The 20,113-nt window shown below is 33.6% G+C and overlaps 3 protein-coding genes across 3 annotated transcripts; all 3 read left to right on the top strand.

The window, feature by feature from the left end:
- The first annotated feature begins 2,741 nt into the window (after positions 1-2,741).
- Positions 2,742-3,669, top strand: LOC110409661 (citrate-binding protein-like). Its single transcript, XM_021419096.2, has 2 exons — positions 2,742-3,031; positions 3,118-3,669. Exons 1-2 carry the CDS (start codon positions 2,780-2,782, stop codon positions 3,505-3,507), a joined length of 642 nt encoding a protein of 213 aa, XP_021274771.1. The 5' UTR covers positions 2,742-2,779; the 3' UTR covers positions 3,508-3,669.
- Positions 3,670-4,766: 1,097 nt separating this feature from the next.
- Positions 4,767-9,230, top strand: LOC110409321 (uncharacterized). The gene is made up of 3 exons (XM_021418626.1): positions 4,767-5,316; positions 6,603-6,716; positions 6,925-9,230. The coding sequence occupies exons 2-3, from the start codon at positions 6,704-6,706 to the stop codon at positions 9,066-9,068; spliced, it is 2,157 nt and encodes a 718-aa protein (XP_021274301.1). The 5' UTR covers positions 4,767-5,316; positions 6,603-6,703; the 3' UTR covers positions 9,069-9,230.
- A 4,887-nt stretch (positions 9,231-14,117) lies between these two features.
- LOC110409516 (citrate-binding protein-like) lies at positions 14,118-15,273 on the top strand. Its single transcript, XM_021418876.1, has 2 exons — positions 14,118-14,417; positions 14,675-15,273. The coding sequence occupies exons 1-2, from the start codon at positions 14,151-14,153 to the stop codon at positions 15,056-15,058; spliced, it is 651 nt and encodes a 216-aa protein (XP_021274551.1). The 5' UTR covers positions 14,118-14,150; the 3' UTR covers positions 15,059-15,273.
- Positions 15,274-20,113: the final 4,840 nt, after the last annotated feature.

The following is a 20,113-nucleotide window of genomic DNA, read 5'->3' as shown; positions in this document are numbered from 1 at the left end:
TAAGTATGAATCGATTGTTAAATATAAAAAAATTAAATAATATTTAATAAAATATTAAATTGAATTAAAACTTTGTGTATGATAAATATGAATCAATTGTTAAATATAACGTTTATTTTGATAAAATATTAACTTTAAAAATTACACAAGGATGTATTAATTAACAAACATGTTCCATACGATAACTTGATCCTTAACATACCCACACTAATAAGGAGATATATAGCATTGCAAAACCACATATTTGAAGCTTAAATGAGAAGTTAATCATCAATTACGTTCATTTAAATTTATGAATTTTTAAAAAAAAAAACACTGAAATATCATTCATATTCTAATATTATGTTCACGAGATTTATCATTATCTAAGAAGCGTTTAGTTCTTGTCTTGTTTGCATTTCGACATCTTCCTCGTTACCTACTCACACTTGAATAATCACAACTCAGACCTTGTCCTACATTCCTTGCATCCTTAGGCATCCATTCTTCATTTTTTACTGCTTTATAATTAATTAATGATAGCATTATTTTAAAATAATAATAATAAAATGAAGTAGCATTATTTTATCCCAGGTTACATGCAGGCCCATGGCCTTGACCATGACCTTGAATACCATAAAATTTGGTAGGTTAATTTACCTTATATTATCTTTCAAAAAAAATTACCTTATTAAATTAATTACAAAATTGTAAGATAAATAATAGGTTTGGCTTGGTAATTTTGTAGTCTTTTAAGGGAATGGACAACGACTTATAAAAAGAATAATTAAACTTTTCTGTCTGTGAGCTCGTGATTGAAGGTCAACAAGTAATTGAATGTAACATAGCGAAACAAGAAATGACTTCATTCATTTTTTTAATTGTAATCAGGCTTTATATTATTTTATTGAAGAGGGAGGATTCGAATTTAAATTTTTGAGTAAAAGAAAATGTTCTTACCGCTAAACCAAATATTTAATACAATGAAGCTAATTTTTTTAGTACATATGATTTTTTACGACGCTTTCTTTGTCTGCAGTTATTATTATATTATTATTTGTACCTTTTTCTTCTTTGTTTTATATGTCTAAAAATATGTTAAAACTAACAAAAATAATGAAAATTGAAATCGTATCTGTTAGAATGAGCTGCATATGACAAAAATGTAGGTCCAACTTAAACCTAATTTCATTTGAAAATAAGTAAGACCTTTTGTTATCCATGCAAGTTAATTAATTTTTAATTAATTTCTCAAATATTGTTTATTTTTTATCTAAATAGATCATTTCTTTTTTTTAAATTTTGAGAGTAAAAATTAAATAATACCCAATTAGAGGCCGTGCTAGTCAATTTTTTTTGGGGTGCTAAAGACTAAAAAGAATAAAACTTAAAAATTTTTAAAACTAATATATTGAACTTAAACATTAATAATCAAAAGATTTATAATAGACAATAATTTTATATAATATGTAAATAAAAAAAAACAAAAAGAAAAAAAATTATAATAGTGTTCTACGAAAGTTTTGTTCGACGATGGTAATATCTTTCTTAATATAAACAATTAAATTATCTGTAAGAAACTTATCATCAATTTTGTTTCGAAATCTTATCTTTGTCAATGTAAATGAAAAAAAAATTAATATAATCAATATATAATATTCTTATTTTATTGTATTTAAGCTTATAATACTAAATATTAAACTATAATGTATAAAATATAAATAGTTAAATACGATACATAGAACTAATAATTTCTTCTTATACTCAAGATAATTTTTTGTCAACTAAATATAAAACGTAAAGCACATTAAATTTATATACTCAAGATAATTTTTTTTATAATTAGGATTATAAAAAATAATATATTGGTAAAATTTTAAACAATAACCAATAATATAATGTTAGAACTTATATTTGAGAATTGCATATATAATATTTTTTTAATTTTTAAAAATTAAAATTATTAAAAATAAAATCCATATAACAAAAAAAAAATATGACAAGTAGAAGATAGAACTTACTTAACAAAAAAAAAAGAATATAGGTGATGATTCATAAAAATTTTGAAAAGAAAATCTATAGAAACTTAAAACATATGAGCAAATAGAATAGAATTCAAATAATAATAATAATAATAATATAAATAGAAAAATTAAATAAAAACTTTATCTCTTTATAATTTCATAATATAAAAACAGAAAAAAAGAGAGTAAAAGATGGGCGGAGAAACTTAAAAAATTAAAAAAAATTAAGATTTTGAATAAAATTGAATGAAGCTTGTAAGGTTATTTTATTTTTTTAATTATATTAATTATTAAATAAAAAATATTTTAAAAAGTCATTAACAAATATATAATATATAAAAATTTTTAAAAATTTTGGGGAGTCATTACAGAGGGACGCTTCACCCCTAAACCCAATAAGTCAATTAATTCTTTAATTGTTACTCTTAAAATAACAATTAATTAATTATTAATTATAAAAATTTATTTGATTAAAAATAAAAAACTTAATTAAACATAATAAAAAATAGAAATTTTTTAAATTTTTTCTGAATAATTAAGAATTTTTGTGAAGTATTACGCTACCTAAGATAAAAATAACTAAACCAAGACATCAAACGATTAAAGTTAAAGGGTGACAATATTTTTATAGATTAAAACAAACTGGATTTTGGACCAAGTATATGCGTTTGGTAATCCCCACACACCAACTATAAGTATCAAACACACCATGCACAATATTTCACACGTCTCATAACTTGCTTTGTCCCCTCCTTTCTTTAAAAGAAGAAATTAGAATGGCTGCTTTACTAATCTTTGCTTGTCTTTTGCTCATGCATTTGGCATGCAGCTGGCCTGTTGATCCAACCAAAGGCTTTGTTGAACTCCCATTGAACAAATCTAACTTCCATAATGACAAGCCGTACGACTTACCTGTAAGCGACCGCTACAGCTTTGTAGATGGAGTTCACAAGCTTTGGGTTTACTCCACAGACAAACCACTGTTCAAAAATAGCGCCACCAAGCCTCGATCGGAGATTCGTATAAGAGTAAAAAATCTCTATAATTTAGTGTCCGTAGATCCTTTAACCCTTGTGTTATGGAAGTTCTCTGAAATCTTTCCTTAATCTCTCAGGGCTATGACTATTCTTCTGGAGTCTGGCAATTTGAAGGCTACGGCTACGTGCCCTGCGGAACCACTGGTGTTTGCATCATGCAAGTGTTTGGAGCAACTCCACCTCGAGCCACAACTTTAATGCTAAGAGTCTATAATGGTTCACTCTATTACTACAAGGCAGGTCCAGTTGTGTTGGAGAACATCTACGACCGATGGTTTCGGGTTAATGTAATCCATTATGTAAATGCTTCGAAGTTACAGGTTTATATTGATGGTGTTCTAAAGCTGGAACCTCCTGGCCATGGAGGCACAAACCATTATTTTAAATTTGGGGTTTATGGAGAAAATGATTCTTCTTACTATATGGAATCCCGTTGGAAGGGCATCAAGGTTCTGACGAAAATGTGATTGACCCTATTCTTACATATTATATCATGAACTTTCTCATAAAAAAAATTGTGAGACAAATGTCACAGCATATTGCTGAAATAATAAATTGTATAATCTGTGTGATGTCTATACATTTGTACTTTAGATTCCAGAGAGTTCGCTGAATATGTGAATATACAGTACAATTCAATTCAACAGTTTGGATTTTGTTCTATGACCAAGACAATATAAGAAATTAGTTAATTTTCTTGCTCATTTGTTTAGGTTAATGTTCTTAATTAATTTTCATATATTTTTCTTATGTTTGCATTTCAATGTTTTTTTTTAAATATATATTTTTGTTTAAAATGAAAAAAATCTCTAATCAATTGATCTCACAAGTAATCAAATGAGAATAAAACAAGTCGTTTCTCTAAAATGATAGGGATATAATTTGATTTTTTTTTTATTTCTTATGAGGTAGGTTTTTGTAAAGTTGTCTTTTGAATACATTTACTACTTTTTCAAAAAAAAAAAATTGAGTCTCTAATTGACTGTGTCCTCATTTGAACAAAATTTAACATTGTTAACTCTCAAAATTTTAACATTATTGTCAGATTATTGATTTTCTTATTAAACTTTATCTCTATTTCAATTATCAAATTTATTTCTTAAGTAATGATTAAAGAACCTTAAAGTTCTATCCTAAAATTATTAAGAATTAGACTAGCCTCTTACGTACAAAATTTGTTGATTATGTTATTTTATAATGAGTTGAGTTTAGAAAAATCGTTTTTTGAATTCTCTGTTCTCGTACATCACCTCCATATGTACCAGGTCCATGAACAGAATGGGCCGGATCCATGATCATGAGAGTGGCACCACTCAAATAAAAAAATTTTATTTATTATATTATTTTTTTAAAATTTTACATATTTAATAAGACTATAAATTCATTAATTTTTTTTTATAATTTTATAAGAAGTGGGATCAAAAGTAGATTTTATTAAAAAATTATATATTAATCATATTTATTTTTTTTATATATATTTTGAGGGAACAATTATTTAATTTTTGTTAGATATTTTTATTTTGAAGTATTAAATGAATGTATTTAATTTATATTTTTTTAATTTAATGTTAAAACTTTTACTTTATAAATCTTAACATATTTATTTTTTTAATTATTATTTTAATTATGATACCATTTTAAGAAAATTTCTGAGCCCGTCTTGTGATTCTCCTATAGAACCTTGGAGCTCTGTTTGAAGGGAAAAAATGAAGTTGCTTCGAGCAAGTTTTAGTTTGTGAAGCGATCCACTTCTTTACTTCCAATTTATGTATAAATTCCCTTCTTCGAATGGCAGGCAATCACCAAATACCGTAATTGATGCGCCGCTCGACCTTTTCACATGTAACGAGTCATCGAAGCTCTACCAAGTTGAAGTTGCAAGTTATGTCTGATGATTAGGCTACAAGTTTTTCCTTTTTACTATGTTATGATTCCGCGTGATCCACATTAAAGCAGAAGAATTTTATAAACAACTGAGTTAGATGGCAGATTCTCTTCCCTTTATTCTAAGACCAGCAAGGGGTTAATCTTGTGTGATTTTCTTAATCAAAATTCAGGAAAAAAAAAACCCTTCCTATAAGGACGTGTTGGTTTCCCTTTCTTACTGGCAATTCAGATTACTTGAAATTTTCCCAGTTATGCTTCTTATAACTACTTCAATAATGGTGCGATCTGACCTTGACAAGGGTCAGCTTATTGGGTTTGAGTGCCTGCATAGACATAAGGGAGGCTAATTGCTTTGGTAAGTCGAGGTGGGGAGCTGGAATCAAACAGAGGTACTCTTTTCCTCCTTGCTGTTTCTGGGCATTGGTGTTCTGGATCTAGGTTGTTACAGTTTGGAATTTTTTGTTTCTGCTGAGGCCGAATTCTGTACTTCTTAATTTAATTAAAATTTGGGGTCTCTTGTCGCTTCTGCCAATGAATGTTCAACATAATGCTGTTTTGAGGTTTGCTTTTAGCATTGAAACATGAAAATCTTTGAAAGCTGTGTAGCAGTAGGTTGTGGCTGCAGCTTGCCGCCTGCTTGTTTGATTCAAGTTCTTTTGGCAGATTAAGATTAGGAGCGTGTTGGGTGCTCAAGTTTCTGGGATTGGGTTTGTCAGTCTATTTTCAATTGCCTTTTGGGTTGTTTGGGGCCACTTGAGCAATATTTAGGCTACCCGAAGTGTCACCGTTTCATCAATTTTATTTAGAGATTTTGTAACTATATGCATTGATCCCCTAATAAATGATAGGTGTTTTCGAATATCCCCATCCATACAAAATCCCAATTAATGATCCCTTTTGTAATTGTATAGTTCAGGCTCTTGTTAAGCTAACTTCTATGTCAAAAGGAGTATTTTACCTGAATCACTTGATGTTTAAGACTCTACATGCCATTCTAGCCTTAGCCATCAATAAAATCCCAATTTTCAAAAAAAAAAAAAAGAAACCCATCCATACAAACGAACTCACTAAATAAATTTGGAACATAAAAACATTGCGGGCATGGATTGGAATTTCATAGCAAGCTATCCAAGGTTTCCTGCTGTTGGGATGAAATCCTCTGTCCATTCTTCAACGTCATCGAACGATTCAAAGCCCTGCCCTATTTTCTTCTTTCATCACTTCCAAAAGGAAAATCTCTGTCTTGAAACAACAGGCAAAGCTTCCCAAATATTCTCTTGATGGAAAGTCCAGAAATTTAAAAACTTTATGCTGTTCCTTAATTTCAATGATTCTGAATTTCGACAAAAAAATTCAATGATATTGTGATTGTTATTATTTATTAGACATCTGCTTATTTCAATCAATTTTTCCTGTTAATTCTAATTTATAATATATCGCAAAACCTAAGGGAATAACAAAGAAGTAATAAAAATGGAAACAAGGACAATAAAACAAACAAGTATAGTTATCTCATGAGTCCATCCGCAAGGTCAAGACAAGTTATTTAACAATGAAAACTCTGGTTGGAATTTTTCTACAGGCAACCTTTTTTATTACTAATTATGCTTCTGCGTAACAATAGAATCAGTTTCAAAAGCAGTAAAACATTACAATATTTCATCGACCGTTTCAGGTACAACGTACGCTAGCTAGTGGTTTGCTCCGCTTTGGAATTCCTTAGACTGGAGATCGGCGGTGTTTTGTGCAAAGCTAGCAACTATAACAGTTACCATTATGTTATTTACAAGTAAGTATCTTCAAGCATCGTCTCTGATCTCTGTCAAAATAAAAAATCATACTAGTAAATTCAAGCTAATTGCCTAGTTTTTACTAGTCTCACTCATTTTGATTCCCTGTTAATATGTTTTCTTGAATATGTAGAAAAGGGTGTTCCTTTGAATATCTGTATCAAATACCAATTTGCTAAACAAAAAAAATCTAAATATTCTTTTCAGTCGCTGCCTCTGTGATCTATGTTGAGTCCAAGGATTTTGTCTTAAAGAAGATATTATCAGAAATTGCAAAACGGTTTTGGGGGGAATGGGAGATCCGCTTGATGGTTGTGTTGAGCCTTATTCTCCAGCTATTTCTCGTCGTCTCTGGGTATATTCGACGAAAATACATAGGCAAAAAACTACCCTATGTTGCAATAAGTGTGTGGTTAATATACTTGTCAACCGATTGGATTGCCACTCTTGTTCTGACCACACTTCTTAAAGGTGACGTTAGTTTGGACAATAAACTGATTGTGTTCTGGACACCGTTCCTTCTGTGGCATCTTGGTAGCCCGCATAACATTACAGCTTACTCTCTAGAAGACAATGAGTTGTGGTTAAGACGCTTCTTTGGGCTAGTTTTTCAAGTTGGAGAGGCAATCTATATCTATGCAAGGTTTCGATCAACATCGAGCGCTGCAGTTAATGCTGTGGCTGTTCCAATCTTCCTTGCTGGAGTTATCAAGTATGGAGAAAGGATATGGGCTCTCAGATGTGCGAGTGACAAACAACTCGTAAATTCTTTTTTCTTAATTTCTGATAAGAAGACTAATGAAGGGAGAAAAACCATCAGAACAGGGCTGTTTGAAACTACGATTAAAGGTCTCTTTAAAGACAAAGGCGTCGTTCCTGAAGTTGAATTTCTTCGCCAAGCATATACATCATACATTGTTTTCAAGCCTCTTTTTACAGATCTCCCATTCCGGCTTGCCAGAGAGTTACATGATAACATGGTCTACATGAAGTCTCAATCTGCGGAAGATGCATTTAAGTTTGTAGATGTTGAACTTAGTTTCGTCTACGATCTATTCTTCACCAAGAATCCCATACAGTATCGTCATTTTAAAGTGAGTCTATGTCTCGGTGGCTTCTGTTTTCTGTCCATGGTCTGTTCAATGATTGGTTTCACAGCCGTTATGGATAGGAGCGAGCATTCAGCAATTGACATTGCCATAACCTACTTGCTGCTGGTAGGAGCTATTTCTCTGGACGTTTATTCATTCTTTATGCATGCTCTCTCTACCTGGGCCATGATCTGGCTTCCCACTCCTCGCCCCAAGGTGCATAAGTTGTACTCGAGTATTGCTGCTTATAGATTACAGTCTATTAAGGCCAGCTCGGGAATAAAATCAATGGCGCAACATGATCTAATAAAGTATTGCGTCAAGGCGAAAACAAGTAGGTGCACTGGATTCATAAGGCTTTTCGACACTGGCAACCTTTTACAGAAGTACGGTCATACCAAATGGAAACCAGTCGATCCTGATCTGAAGCATTTCATCTATACTCATCTGCAAAAGAAACGTGACAAGTGTGAAAAAAAAAATTTCAAACTCGATGAACTCGAGAAGTTGTTAAACGAGAAAGGTGACAACGTGTTCAAAGAGAAGTTCAAAGAAATGCTTGGAATGGATGCCGATTTGACACTATCAAAAGCGGAATTCTTGTCCATTTTCCCTAGAATGGATCCAACATATTTCATACGTAGCATCTTCCTTTGGCATATTGCTACGGAGCTTTCCTATTATGATGATATTGACAATCATCGAATAGGTACGGCCACTTCGTTATGCTATATTAGCAAGTCTATTTCTGATTACATGATTTACCTTGCACTTGTTCGTCCATCAATGCTGTCCAAAGGGTTCAGTGATGTGATAAACGGTAAAATTTACAAGGAAGCCCAGAGTTTCTTAATGGAGAAAATGAAAACAAGCTTCGTTAACGCCAGGAAACAATTTACCACGGACCTGCTTCACTTTGCTGCCTTTCAAGATCAATCTTTTTATCAACCGCCACGTCATAAAGTGGGAGCAGTGCTGCTTGAAGGAGCTAGCTTTGCCGTGAAACTGCAGAAGTTTGTGAGGGAATTGCGGTGGGATCATGATGAGAAATGGGAAATGATTAGCGAGGTGTGGATGCAGATGATGGCTCATGCTGCAAGTCGTTGTTCATGGAAGGAGCATGCTCAACAGTTGAGGCATGGCGGAGAGCTGCTCACTCACGTTGCCCTTCTCATGGCCCATCTCGGATTAAGTACAAAGGTAGGCATAGATGAAGATGATGATGATGACTCCGATGCCTTTCCACCATTTGATGTTTAATTGTGGTTTTTCAATTTATTTCTTCCCCTTTCGAAATGGATACTGTAATTTGAGTATAGTTTTTCCTCTCTTTTTTTTATCACCAATTTCATTTATATGCACCTCAAAATTTCAACATGTAATTCGAAAATTAAAAAAAATGAAAATTATGCCAAGATTATTTCTTGATCAAGGGGCTTGAACTTCAATGTCTGGATTAATTAGGATATTTTAGCAATCTAACTGGGAGTATTTACAATTACAAAGGTTCCTATCTTTTGAAATTTATTTTAATTAGTTAATTGAAGATTTTTTCAAAGACAAATAATGTATCATCATCTGAACTTGATGACATCATTTATCTATTCACATAATTAGTTGAAGAACATATAATTTTGCTAATCAAAATACACCTATGAGTCATTCAATATATCTCTAAATAAATTTAGATAATTTAGAGATAAATTCAACTTGGCTAATCAAAACTGACCTATGAGTCATTCAATTTAACTCTAAATAAATCAAAATAATTTAGAAATAAAACCCAAATTTTGCTCAATCAAAATTCGATGGAGTCATCATCCTTTTTCTCTAGTTAAATTAAAATATTTTAGACATAAAATCAAAAAGATTAAAATCTCATAAAATTCTCTCATCTTGTACTATAAATACAATGTTCCACCAAACCATTTGACACACATAATTCAAAAAAAAAGATTTTGAAAACTCAAAATTTCTCCAAAGTCTTATAAGAATTAAGTTAAACAATTGAAGAACACAGATATTTAGGCTTTAAGATTTTTCAAGAAGTTGTTCTTCAATCTTATTCTAACAAAAGGCTTTATGATTTTCAATAAATTGTTCTTCCATCTTATTTTAATCAACAAAAGAAAATTTTTTAAAAAGTTTCTCTTCAATCTTGTTTTAGCAAAAGAAGGAGATCAGTTTCATTTGTTCAAGACTAAGCCTTTGAAGCGGATTCATTGAAGAAAAGAACCATAACATTGTTCATCCCTAACTCAAACAAGCAGATTTTATTATTAATCGGTCCCATTTCCAAATTCAATCAACCCCAAAAAACGTTTTGTGAATTAAGGATGACCCAAATCTTTTTATTTAAAATTATGGGTGCGATGAACAAGTTGCCAAGTTCATAATGATTTTTGAAGAGAAATCATGTTTGTACTCTTCTTTGAATTTCATCACTCGAGCCGTCAAATTTCAAGTGAAGAATTTTTTCAAAAAGTTAATTAGTAATTTACATAATGGTTGCTTTTCCAAAAAAATTAACACAATGGTTAGATGCAAAAGCATTTCAAAGATTAGATTTCATGCAAATTGTCAGCTTTAAAATTTCAAAAATATCTTCATATAAGTTAAATTGTCTTCTAAATCAATGAGGATGGTAAGATTATATAACAGTAGCCTTATTGCATCGAATAGGCAAGTAGCTACAATGGATGTTATTAAGATAGGCACGATGTGTAAGGTCAAGTGCCCTATTATCCATGATGATTTCTTCTCTATTCCTTGAAAGTAAGCTAGCATTCCACACCATATTTGTGCAAATCAACTTACATTTTTTATATTGACCAAAATATTTTGGCTCCACCTCCTCTGGAGAATTTAAGCATCATAAGTCTAACTATTTTTGCGGAGTTTGGAAATTGAGTTTCAAAATACTAAACACAGTGAACTAGGAAACATGATTCTGAAAAAAGCTCGTTTAAGTGTCAATCTCTATGTTTTATCGATATCCATTTTTTTTATAAACTTTGAATAGAAATGACTTAAAAATAATATTTTGATGCGATAAGATTCTTATAATTATAATCTTTTATAATACCTTTACAGGACATATAATATTCCATGAATTTTATTTCATGTCTAGGAGGCGCTGCAATTTTTCCGCTTCTCACATTGGGTTGAAAGAAAGAGTCCAATTATAGAGTCAGCATGGTTCAATAATGCATCCATGAGGCCTTCGATATATCGGGGCATTTTCAATGAAATTGAGAACTACTACAGAACAAATGGAGAGGTGATGATTACACTTAGAGGAGCAAATGCCTACACAGAGGTGCTTGCTAAGTTTGGTGTGGATAGGGAGGAAAGGTTCTCAGCTTGGTGATAGTCTCCCTGTTTTATTCCTCTCTTCCTTTCTGTTATGCTTATTATTTGGATGGATGACATTGGAGCAGGATGTGTGTTGAGAGTTGTGGTGGTGCTACGTGTTTCAGTTTGATGATACGTGACGGTGGATTGTTTTTTTCTGTTTTCTCTTTTCTGTTTTTGCCATGGTCAGGATGTGTCCACGAGGTTTTGCTGTTCTAATTGCTCTTTATCTTTGTGCTAGATGCTATGCACCCTATGCGGATGGACAGAGGAAACCCCATTGAGAGGACGGGCTCTTTCAGTCCCTGTGATTTTTCTCTTTGGAGATTTAATGAAACTTTATTTGATTGAGAAAACAAATGAACAAATAATAAAAATAAAGAGACGTGATTAATTAATTGAAATTAACCAATAGGGGTTAAAGTAGACATTTTATAAATAAAGAGACTAAAACCTAACTTCGACAAAATTAAAATTCTGTCTACTTTATTGCATCAACCTAAGCACCCTATATGGTTCCTCAGTTTAAGTTGTTCGGTAATATTTGAATTCTTTCCATTTTCCTTTCAATATCAAGGCTTTAATCATAGAGCGTGTCTGTTCCCTGAATAAAGATAAAATCACGGAGTGTAACGTTTGTCTTGGGCTGATGCATCCATTGCTTTAAATACAGGAGTGGTTCTTGTTGGGTGTGTGTCTTTTCACTTGCACCACACACTCGATCGTCGAAAACCGCTCTGAGAAATACAATGCAACTAAGTGCGGAAACTAGTCACACTGAATAAATGTTGTTCGGGAAATACAATGCGAAATAGTGAACATAAAGTGGGCCCGCACAAATCCCGAAATATCGGCTCTGACAGGAATGCGCCCGCCACCACCCGTCTGTGCTCCAGATGCGTGCTCGATGCTCCTGTGATCGCGTACGTGCAATCCGCGATCACTTCCGACTTCCTGACGGCCCGAAATGCGCCTCGAAAGTCCGCTGTCCCGTATCTCCAAAACCGTGCGTCGGATGACGAAACCGACGTCGCCGTTGGAACCGCAGCGCGTCAAAACCCCCGGGGTAGCATCCCCGTCGAAATCCGGGTCGGTCGCCGGAGGTTGCCGGAATCCGGTCACCGGTCGTCTTCTCCGGGAACTGGTTTTCGGTCAAACTCGACCAAAACCAACGCGACCAGAACTGATGCGTTAGCCTCCTCCTTGCGGTGCTCTCCGCGCCAACCGTCGCTTGAAATACCTCCCGGATCGGTGAAACCGAGCTCTCCAAGTTTCGGTCGCCGGAATCCCGCCGTCCGGCAACACCACTGCCCAAGACCGGGCTCTCCAAGCTCGCCTCAACACGCCGTGCAAGGATCCGCAGGCTGTGAGAATCACCTCCCTCACCGGAGAGAGATCCGAGCCCTCCAAAGGTAGCCCTCTCCTCTCTCTCTTTCTTTGTTTCGATTTGCACCCGAGAGTTCCACACCAAGTGAACGCACGGACCCCTCACCAAAGTCAAAATAGTGGGGTTACGGTGCGTCATAAAATAACAGTTCTCTGACCAAGAGAAAAAGGTCAGCATTGCAAGATAACAGGATGATTATAAATTAGAGGTCAAAGCTTAACTCATTGAATTGGAGGAAGATGCTGAAAACCAAGTTATTCAATCCAATTAACCATGCATTTTATTTTTATTGAAGTAAAATTAAGCTCTCTCCTTTACGATGTAAAGAATATTTTGTCCAACAGTTTAAAAATCTCCTCAAATTGCTTCCTGGGTGAAAGGAAAGATATGCGAGATGAAAGACAAAAAAAGAGGAAAAAAGAATCTCAAATTCGAATATTTTATAGGTGAGGGAGGATGGGGCCTGTGGAAAGGGAAAGAGCTATATATCCTATTATACAGCTCAAGCCCAATTCCTCTGTAACAAAGAGGATAAAGAAGAAAAAGAAAAAAGAAGGCGGTGCACCTCAAAAATTTAATGTTCATCGTATAATGCCACATGGACATAAGAATTACACATCAACATCACTGTTAACAACAAATGATTATCAATTGAACAAATAATAGACGTAAAGGGACTTGATTCATTTCAGATTAGAATATTAGAAAGACTAAAACCCAATAACGTTAAGAAAATAAAATCAGACCTTCTTATTTTTAAAAAAATTTTTATTATTGTTACCTTAGTGCATCAATCCAAACATCATATGTCTTCCCTTATCCGGTAAAATTTGAATTCTCTCTATGTTTTGTTGAGTCAATAGTCTCGAATTTTGAAGAGTGTCTTTTTCAGGCAATGATGAAATCATGAAACGTAAAGGTAACCTTTGACTGGCCTATGCAATGCTCTTGTGTCAGTCGCCGTCGCCGGTCCAAAGAATTGAAGCGGTGCTGCAAGATCACAAAGTTATAAATTAGAAGTCAAAAGCTTAACGTGTTGAATTGGTGGAAGAAGCTGCAAACCAAGTTAAAAGGAATGACAAACAAAATAGTAAACAGATTCAGTATCAGAATGGCAACAATATTGATTAGGGAAAAAAAAAACTTAAATAAAGTTGCTAACAATTTTCATCTCTTTATCTTGTATAAGCAAACTCGTTAAAGAAATGCACACACAACTCAATGGCAAACAGCTTGCTAAAGGTAAAAGGGGAGTTTGGCATATTCATAAACGAAGAGAGAACGGGTTTCCTTACTCTCTCTCTCTTGAAATACCACAAGATGAACTCAATAACGTTGACTTTTCCCTCTGGCTCTTTTCCAATATATATAACCAGCACTCATGAATCAACATTATCTTCAAGACTTCAAACCTGATTTTCGTTGAAAAATTATGGATCAACGTTCATTCCCCTTTCCTACGTCTTAAATGTTTTTGTCTTTTGGCGTCGGCGTTTCTCGTCCAAATCTATTCATACCCAATATAAATGCCCAAAATAACACTACTTTTGGGCAAACCCAATATTCGTTCTCGTCTTTATCTTCCTTAAAGCTCTCTTAAGATGGCTATCGCAGTCCTTTTTTCACTTCTTTGTCTGAGCCTGAGTCAGCTCCTTTCCTTCCAGGCCACTGCCCAGCAGAATCCTACAAGCGGGTTTACCGCCGTTCCTCTATCTCAATCAAATTTCGAGCTGCACAAGCCTTATGATAAGTCTCCAAGCGAACGGTACAGTTTCAGTAATGGCGAACAGAGACTGTGGGTGTTCGCCACGGACAAGCCTCACACAACAAGTAGCGATACGAAGCCACGCACGGAGATCCGAATTCGAGTAAGTAAAATTAAAAGGTTTTTTTATTAGTATTCATTTTTATCAGTACCAAATATCTTTATTTTTTATCAGTTTTAACTCTTGCTATTTTAATGGAAGGAACATTTTTGTTTATTTGGAAAAAAGAGGGATTTGAAGTTTACTTTGAAATAAAGAATTATCCATCAAATATTGAGTAAAAGTTCAACGCAAAACAAGTCAAAAGAAACAAGTCTATCAAGGTCGATGACAAAATATCTTATCTACATTTTCTCCAGGGCTATGATTACTCATCTGGGGTATGGCAATTTGAGGGACAGGCATACGTCCCAAGTGGAACAACCGGTACCTCCATCATGCAAGTATTTGGCGGTTCTTCCCGTGCTACTACCATAATGCTCAGAGTATACACCGGCTCGCTCACGGTTTACAGGTCTCCGGTCATACTATCAAATATGTATAACAGATGGTTCAAAGTAAACGTAATCCACGATGTTGGTGCATCGAATGTTAAGGTTTACATTGATGGAGTTCTTAAATATGAAGGATCAGGTGCTGGAGGAAACAATCACTACTTCAAATTTGGAGTTTACGCACAGAATGACGAATCCAATTACATGGAGTCTCGTTGGAGGGGAATCAGGGTTCTCAGGAGGAATTAATGCTTTAATTTTAGCCATTTTTGTTTACGCAATGGTTAAGAGTGGCAAAAAATGATGTATTACTTCTAAATAATCGCCAAAACGGAATGTTATCTATGGTATATGTGTATTGTTGATCTTGAAGAAGAGGTTGGGGTCTAAGACGGAAGAGATTATTTTTCGGTCGTGGAACTCAAAACTCAATAGGTTTTCTTATATAGCAAAAGTTAAGTGTATTCATGGAATAAAGTATACTCCTTTTATCCAAAATGTTTTTTTTTTTTATCCTGGAAAAAATGTTCACTTCTCTTTAAGGCACAAAACACCATTCAAAATTTCTTTCAATTATCATTATTTCTATTTTAACATAAAAATTAATAAACTTTAATATCATTTTTCAGAGAGAGAGAGAGAAATGTGACATTTATTAAAAAAATATGAAATGTTCATAGAATAAAGTATATTCTTTTAATCAAATTGATTGTTTTGACATCACAAAAATAGAGAGTATTATTGACGAAAAATTTCATCGGTATCATGCTTTAACGATTGAAATGTTGACAGAATATTCTGTTGACACTCAATCAGAAAAGACATCATTGGTAATGCAAACTTTGTTAGTGACAAAATCTTCCATCATCAAATTGTTGATAGAAATTTTTGTTGGTCAATTCTGTTGGCAAAGAATTGGTTATATCGGTAAAAAATTCATCGATACTAGTTGAAATTCGTCAATAAATAACAACAAAATATGATCCGTCAAAGATTTCATCGATAAATATGTACAAAATTGCTGATGAATTACAGACAAATTACCAACAGAACCAACTTTGAAGCTACAATACACATCCATTAGCAATGTCCAATTCCGTCGGTTATCTGTCAGTATTGCATATTAACTCCGTCAATAATTCCATTAGTAACTGATGAAATCCATCAATAATATGTGAGCTCCATCAGCCATTTCATCGGTAATACAGACAGTGAGTGCAAGTTTTTTTTATTTTGGGAATTAAATTTATCCTATTTATAATAAAATTATGATATAATGCTGTTATTGATAAAGTAAACATATAACAAACAAATATGTATACAAAAAATATGAAAATCTAATAGAAATTGTTGTTAATAAAAAAATATTCAAATGTAAAAATCTAATAATAATCCAAATACTTCGTCAACAAATCTCACTGAAAGGTGAGGGTGGCTACTGTTGTGGTGGAGGTTGTGAAGCCCAAACTCGTTTGGTTGAGGCTGCGATCTCCTCGATCCAATTACATCCATCAACTAACCCTTAATATCAATGAAACCCGTCATCAAGGTCTTCATGTCATTAAGCAATTGTCGATATTCCTCGGGCTCAAGCATAAGAATCGGCATAGGAAGTGATGATCATTAGGGCCACAAGCAAACTCAGACATCGCAGTTGCAACCAGAAGTCTCGAAGCAGGGACTCAGGTGCCAAATCCATATACGTGAGTCCAAGTACTCATCGGCCCTCCAATGACCTCTGTCCATGCCTCTAGATCAAACTCCAGCTGGCTTGACAACTCTGCACCATACTTCTCTATAATTGCCAAAGCACATGATTCCTAAAAATAAAAAAGCAAGTAAAATTATTAAATTATTTAATTGATAAGCAATATATACATTGAATATATATAAACACATATTACTTACAGAAACAGTCTTGGACTTGTTGTCCAAAAATTTCTCAATACTCTTCTATAGCTCGTGAGCGCATTCAAAGAGCTCGGAGAATGTAACCTGTTATTTTTTTTCCTTTTCCTGTAAGCATTAAAAAAGAAAAATATATATATATACACATCATTAAAAGTATCACAATCATTGATTAATATAAAAAACTGTATTATTAAATTGAATGATTTATGTAATATATATAAATATTAAATAAAAGCACATACCATCATCTTCTAATGAAAGGCGAAAAGCAAGGAATCGCCGGTAGGTTTTACTATGCTATTGTCCTTCTCTGTGGGGCAATTCTGCTTAGCCTTGTGTGAGCGTGCCTGCCACTTTGGCATTGATCATATCTAATCAACAAGCTAGTCTCATACCTTAGCAATGATCTACAGTTGTGCCTTACCCTTCATCAATACGAGATCAACGTCGAACCGCCTGTTTCTCTCTTCGCCTTACCGCGCTCATCCACTAATAGGTCCTTAAGGTGATCTTTGCAGATCTTCTCCATATGGCTTTCACTTTGGTCGCATCTACAACAGCCCATGTGAAAGATTCCTGCATGAAAAAAAAAATTTAGTACAAAAAATTATGATAGATTTACAATAATATATACTATATCTTTACATTACTTCAAATTTCCACCATATGTTATCCTTATGCTCAACAGCCTCCATATCGACTAAGGCCCACTAAAGTTACTCTTGATAATCCTCGTAATCGTGAGAGTAACGCCAATCTCCTCGAAAGTATTAGAAAAAAGACTTATTAGTTAGTAAAACGCATTACTTAATTAACTAACTATTGAGTGCATATAATTAATGATATAAATTTGAGTAAAGAAAATTACCACCCTCTAAGAGGATGCAGTAATATCTGTCAATCTGAACGAGTCCAAGTCGGCAAGCCGAGACTCAACCCTCTACCTTTAGACTATAACATGTTGCTGGACACAATATTATGGTCCGGAGTAGTGGGGGTTCCAACAGGGGTTGTCAGACTCGGCCTCAGTATGTTCTCTTTTGATTGTACCTCAATATCTGCCATTGGAGTAATGGAAGTCTGTCGTCTAGGGGGAGGATGCGACAGGGGCACCGATTGAAGTGGAGGCAGCGGTAAAGGAGGTCAAGCACCGGAAGGGCTAGCGCTACTAGTATTGCCTAGTCCTCGAAGGCATCCTTTAATTAACTTAATCATTTAACTACATTATTAGCACCTTTAATTAGTCACTAATTTTAATATTTTATAAGTTAAATAATATTACTTATGTAGTTCATTGCTTAATAATTAATTTGCTTAATTCCATTTGATTAGTAAAAAGTATTTCCATCTTGCATAATTACCAAAGTTTGCTTAATTAATCACTAGATTTACTTATACCTTAATTATTAGTAAACAACTAAAGCCTAAACCAGTATTTTTTCAAATAAATTTTCTTTGTCAACAACTATATAATAAACACCTAAACTTTAACAAATCAACAGCAAAATGCCAACAAAAATAAATTATCAAGCCTCAAAACAATTACAAAACCCTGAATAACAAATAAACACATTTTTTTCATTTTATTACAAACCAAATAATCCAATTGAATCACACAATAACATAGTAGAAATTGGCAAATTAAACTCTAAATCCACAACAACCAAAATCTCAAATATTTAAACAACAAAATCCTCAAATATTCAATTTATCAAAGCCATAAATTAATGGGGCATTGTAAGTACCCAAATAAGGAGAAGATTTTCTTGGCTGAGGTAGGGGCAGGGGCAAGGGCAACCCAACTGCAACTGTCCAATCGAAAAAGAACGATGGAGTGAGGCTTCAAGTCCAACGACGGTCGGCATGGGTGGTCGCCAGTGGATGAGAGGAGGCACTCAGATGGGGCAAAAGGAAAGTAGAAGGGAAAGAAGAGAAACTAGAGAGTGAAGAGAGAGAGAGAGCAAAATGGAGAGAAGAGAAAAGAGAGAAGAGAGTAAAGGGAGAAATGAGAAAAAGAATCCCGATTAGGGATTTCATTAAGATTACTGACGGAATCAATGAAGAATGGTTCTGTTGGTAATTAGAATAAGGCAAATTGAGGAAAAATTTCGTGTGCAGATTATAAATATACATTATCGATAGATGCCTTTGTCGGTATTTTAAAAATTAATATCGACAGAAATTCTATCAACATATCGGTCGGTAATGTTACCAATGCCTAACCAAGTTACCAATCACATAGCTCGTCAGTTAGATGGTCGGTAACTTCCGTAAGTAACATGTTACCGACGAAATTGTTTCGTTGCTAAATTTCTCGTCATGTTAGTATTCATGCGTGCTATTACATTACCAATGAAATACCAACGGAATTTATTTTGTTGGAATATTCTATCATTATTCTGTCAATATATCTTTCAATCTTGTTCCATCAGTAATTCGTTAGTATTCAGTCAGTGATTATCGATAACATTTTACTGACAAAACTAATTTTGTCAATAAAAGATGTTTTTCTTGTAATGTGACTCTTACTTTTAATCATCCAAATCTTTTTTTTTTAAGTGATAAATTTATTAAGCCAATGGTTAGAATGCCATGATAAATCTTGAACCAAAATGATAAAAGACTCCTCTTGACATATGAAAACTAGCTTCGGTGAATAGAGTTCTGTACACTTGCAACGGAGAGGAGCTGCTCAAAAAACAATTAGCGCAATAGGCAAGGGCACCAAGCCCCTAAACACAGAGTTTTGCTACAGCGTTCAATCTCAAATCAATCCAAATCTTAGTTCCTAAGCTAACAAAACAAGAGCAGATGAGTAAAATCTCCTTCGACCTAAATGTCAAACAACCCCGACAAAAACAAAGATCACAAGCAAGCAAAACCCAAACCAGCTGCCTAATCGCTTGCGGTAACAACTAATATTGAGGATACCAAACCATCGTAATTGGACATTGATCATTACCAGTTATTCTGCCAATTGTTGCAAGTGGCAGTTAGGGAGGATCAGCTAACAACCATCAAGTTGTAGGCCATTATCTTTATGAAGATTAAAACTGAATTTAAACCAAAATTAAAGCATATCTACTTATAATTCAAATTTCAAAATAAGTTTTTATTAATATTGCTATTCTATGATCCACCTAGAACACATATGTCTACGGTCTACCCTAGTTCATCCTGTCTAAAAAAGTGCGCCGCATAGTTTTTTTTAAGAAAGTTATTCCCTATACTTAATTTTCAATCTTTTTAATTTTTTTACGGTAAACTTCATCTATATTATTTATGATTTCAATTTTCTGACATGACTTCCTAAAAGTTTTTTTTCCAATTAGCATTTTGTTAATATTTATGTGAAAATTAACAACTTAAATTTTTATGAAAATAGAAACTTTC

This window comes from Theobroma umbraticum, unplaced genomic scaffold, assembly GCF_002168275.2.
Source record: "Theobroma umbraticum cultivar Fairchild unplaced genomic scaffold, ASM216827v3 scaffold_44.0, whole genome shotgun sequence".
NCBI classification, from domain to species: Eukaryota; Viridiplantae; Streptophyta; class Magnoliopsida; order Malvales; family Malvaceae; genus Theobroma; species Theobroma umbraticum.
This window is presented reverse-complemented; position numbering and strand designations above follow the sequence as displayed.

Coding starts and splice junctions, on each gene's coding strand:
- LOC110409661 (XM_021419096.2), top strand. CDS start 2,780: ATGGCTGCTTTACTAATCTTTGCTTGTCTTTTGCTCATGCATTTGGCA. Junction 3,032..3,117: donor GATCGGAGATTCGTATAAGA/GTAAAAAATCTC, acceptor TTAATCTCTCAG/GGCTATGACTATTCTTCTGG.
- LOC110409516 (XM_021418876.1), top strand. CDS start 14,151: ATGGCTATCGCAGTCCTTTTTTCACTTCTTTGTCTGAGCCTGAGTCAG. Junction 14,418..14,674: donor GCACGGAGATCCGAATTCGA/GTAAGTAAAATT, acceptor CATTTTCTCCAG/GGCTATGATTACTCATCTGG.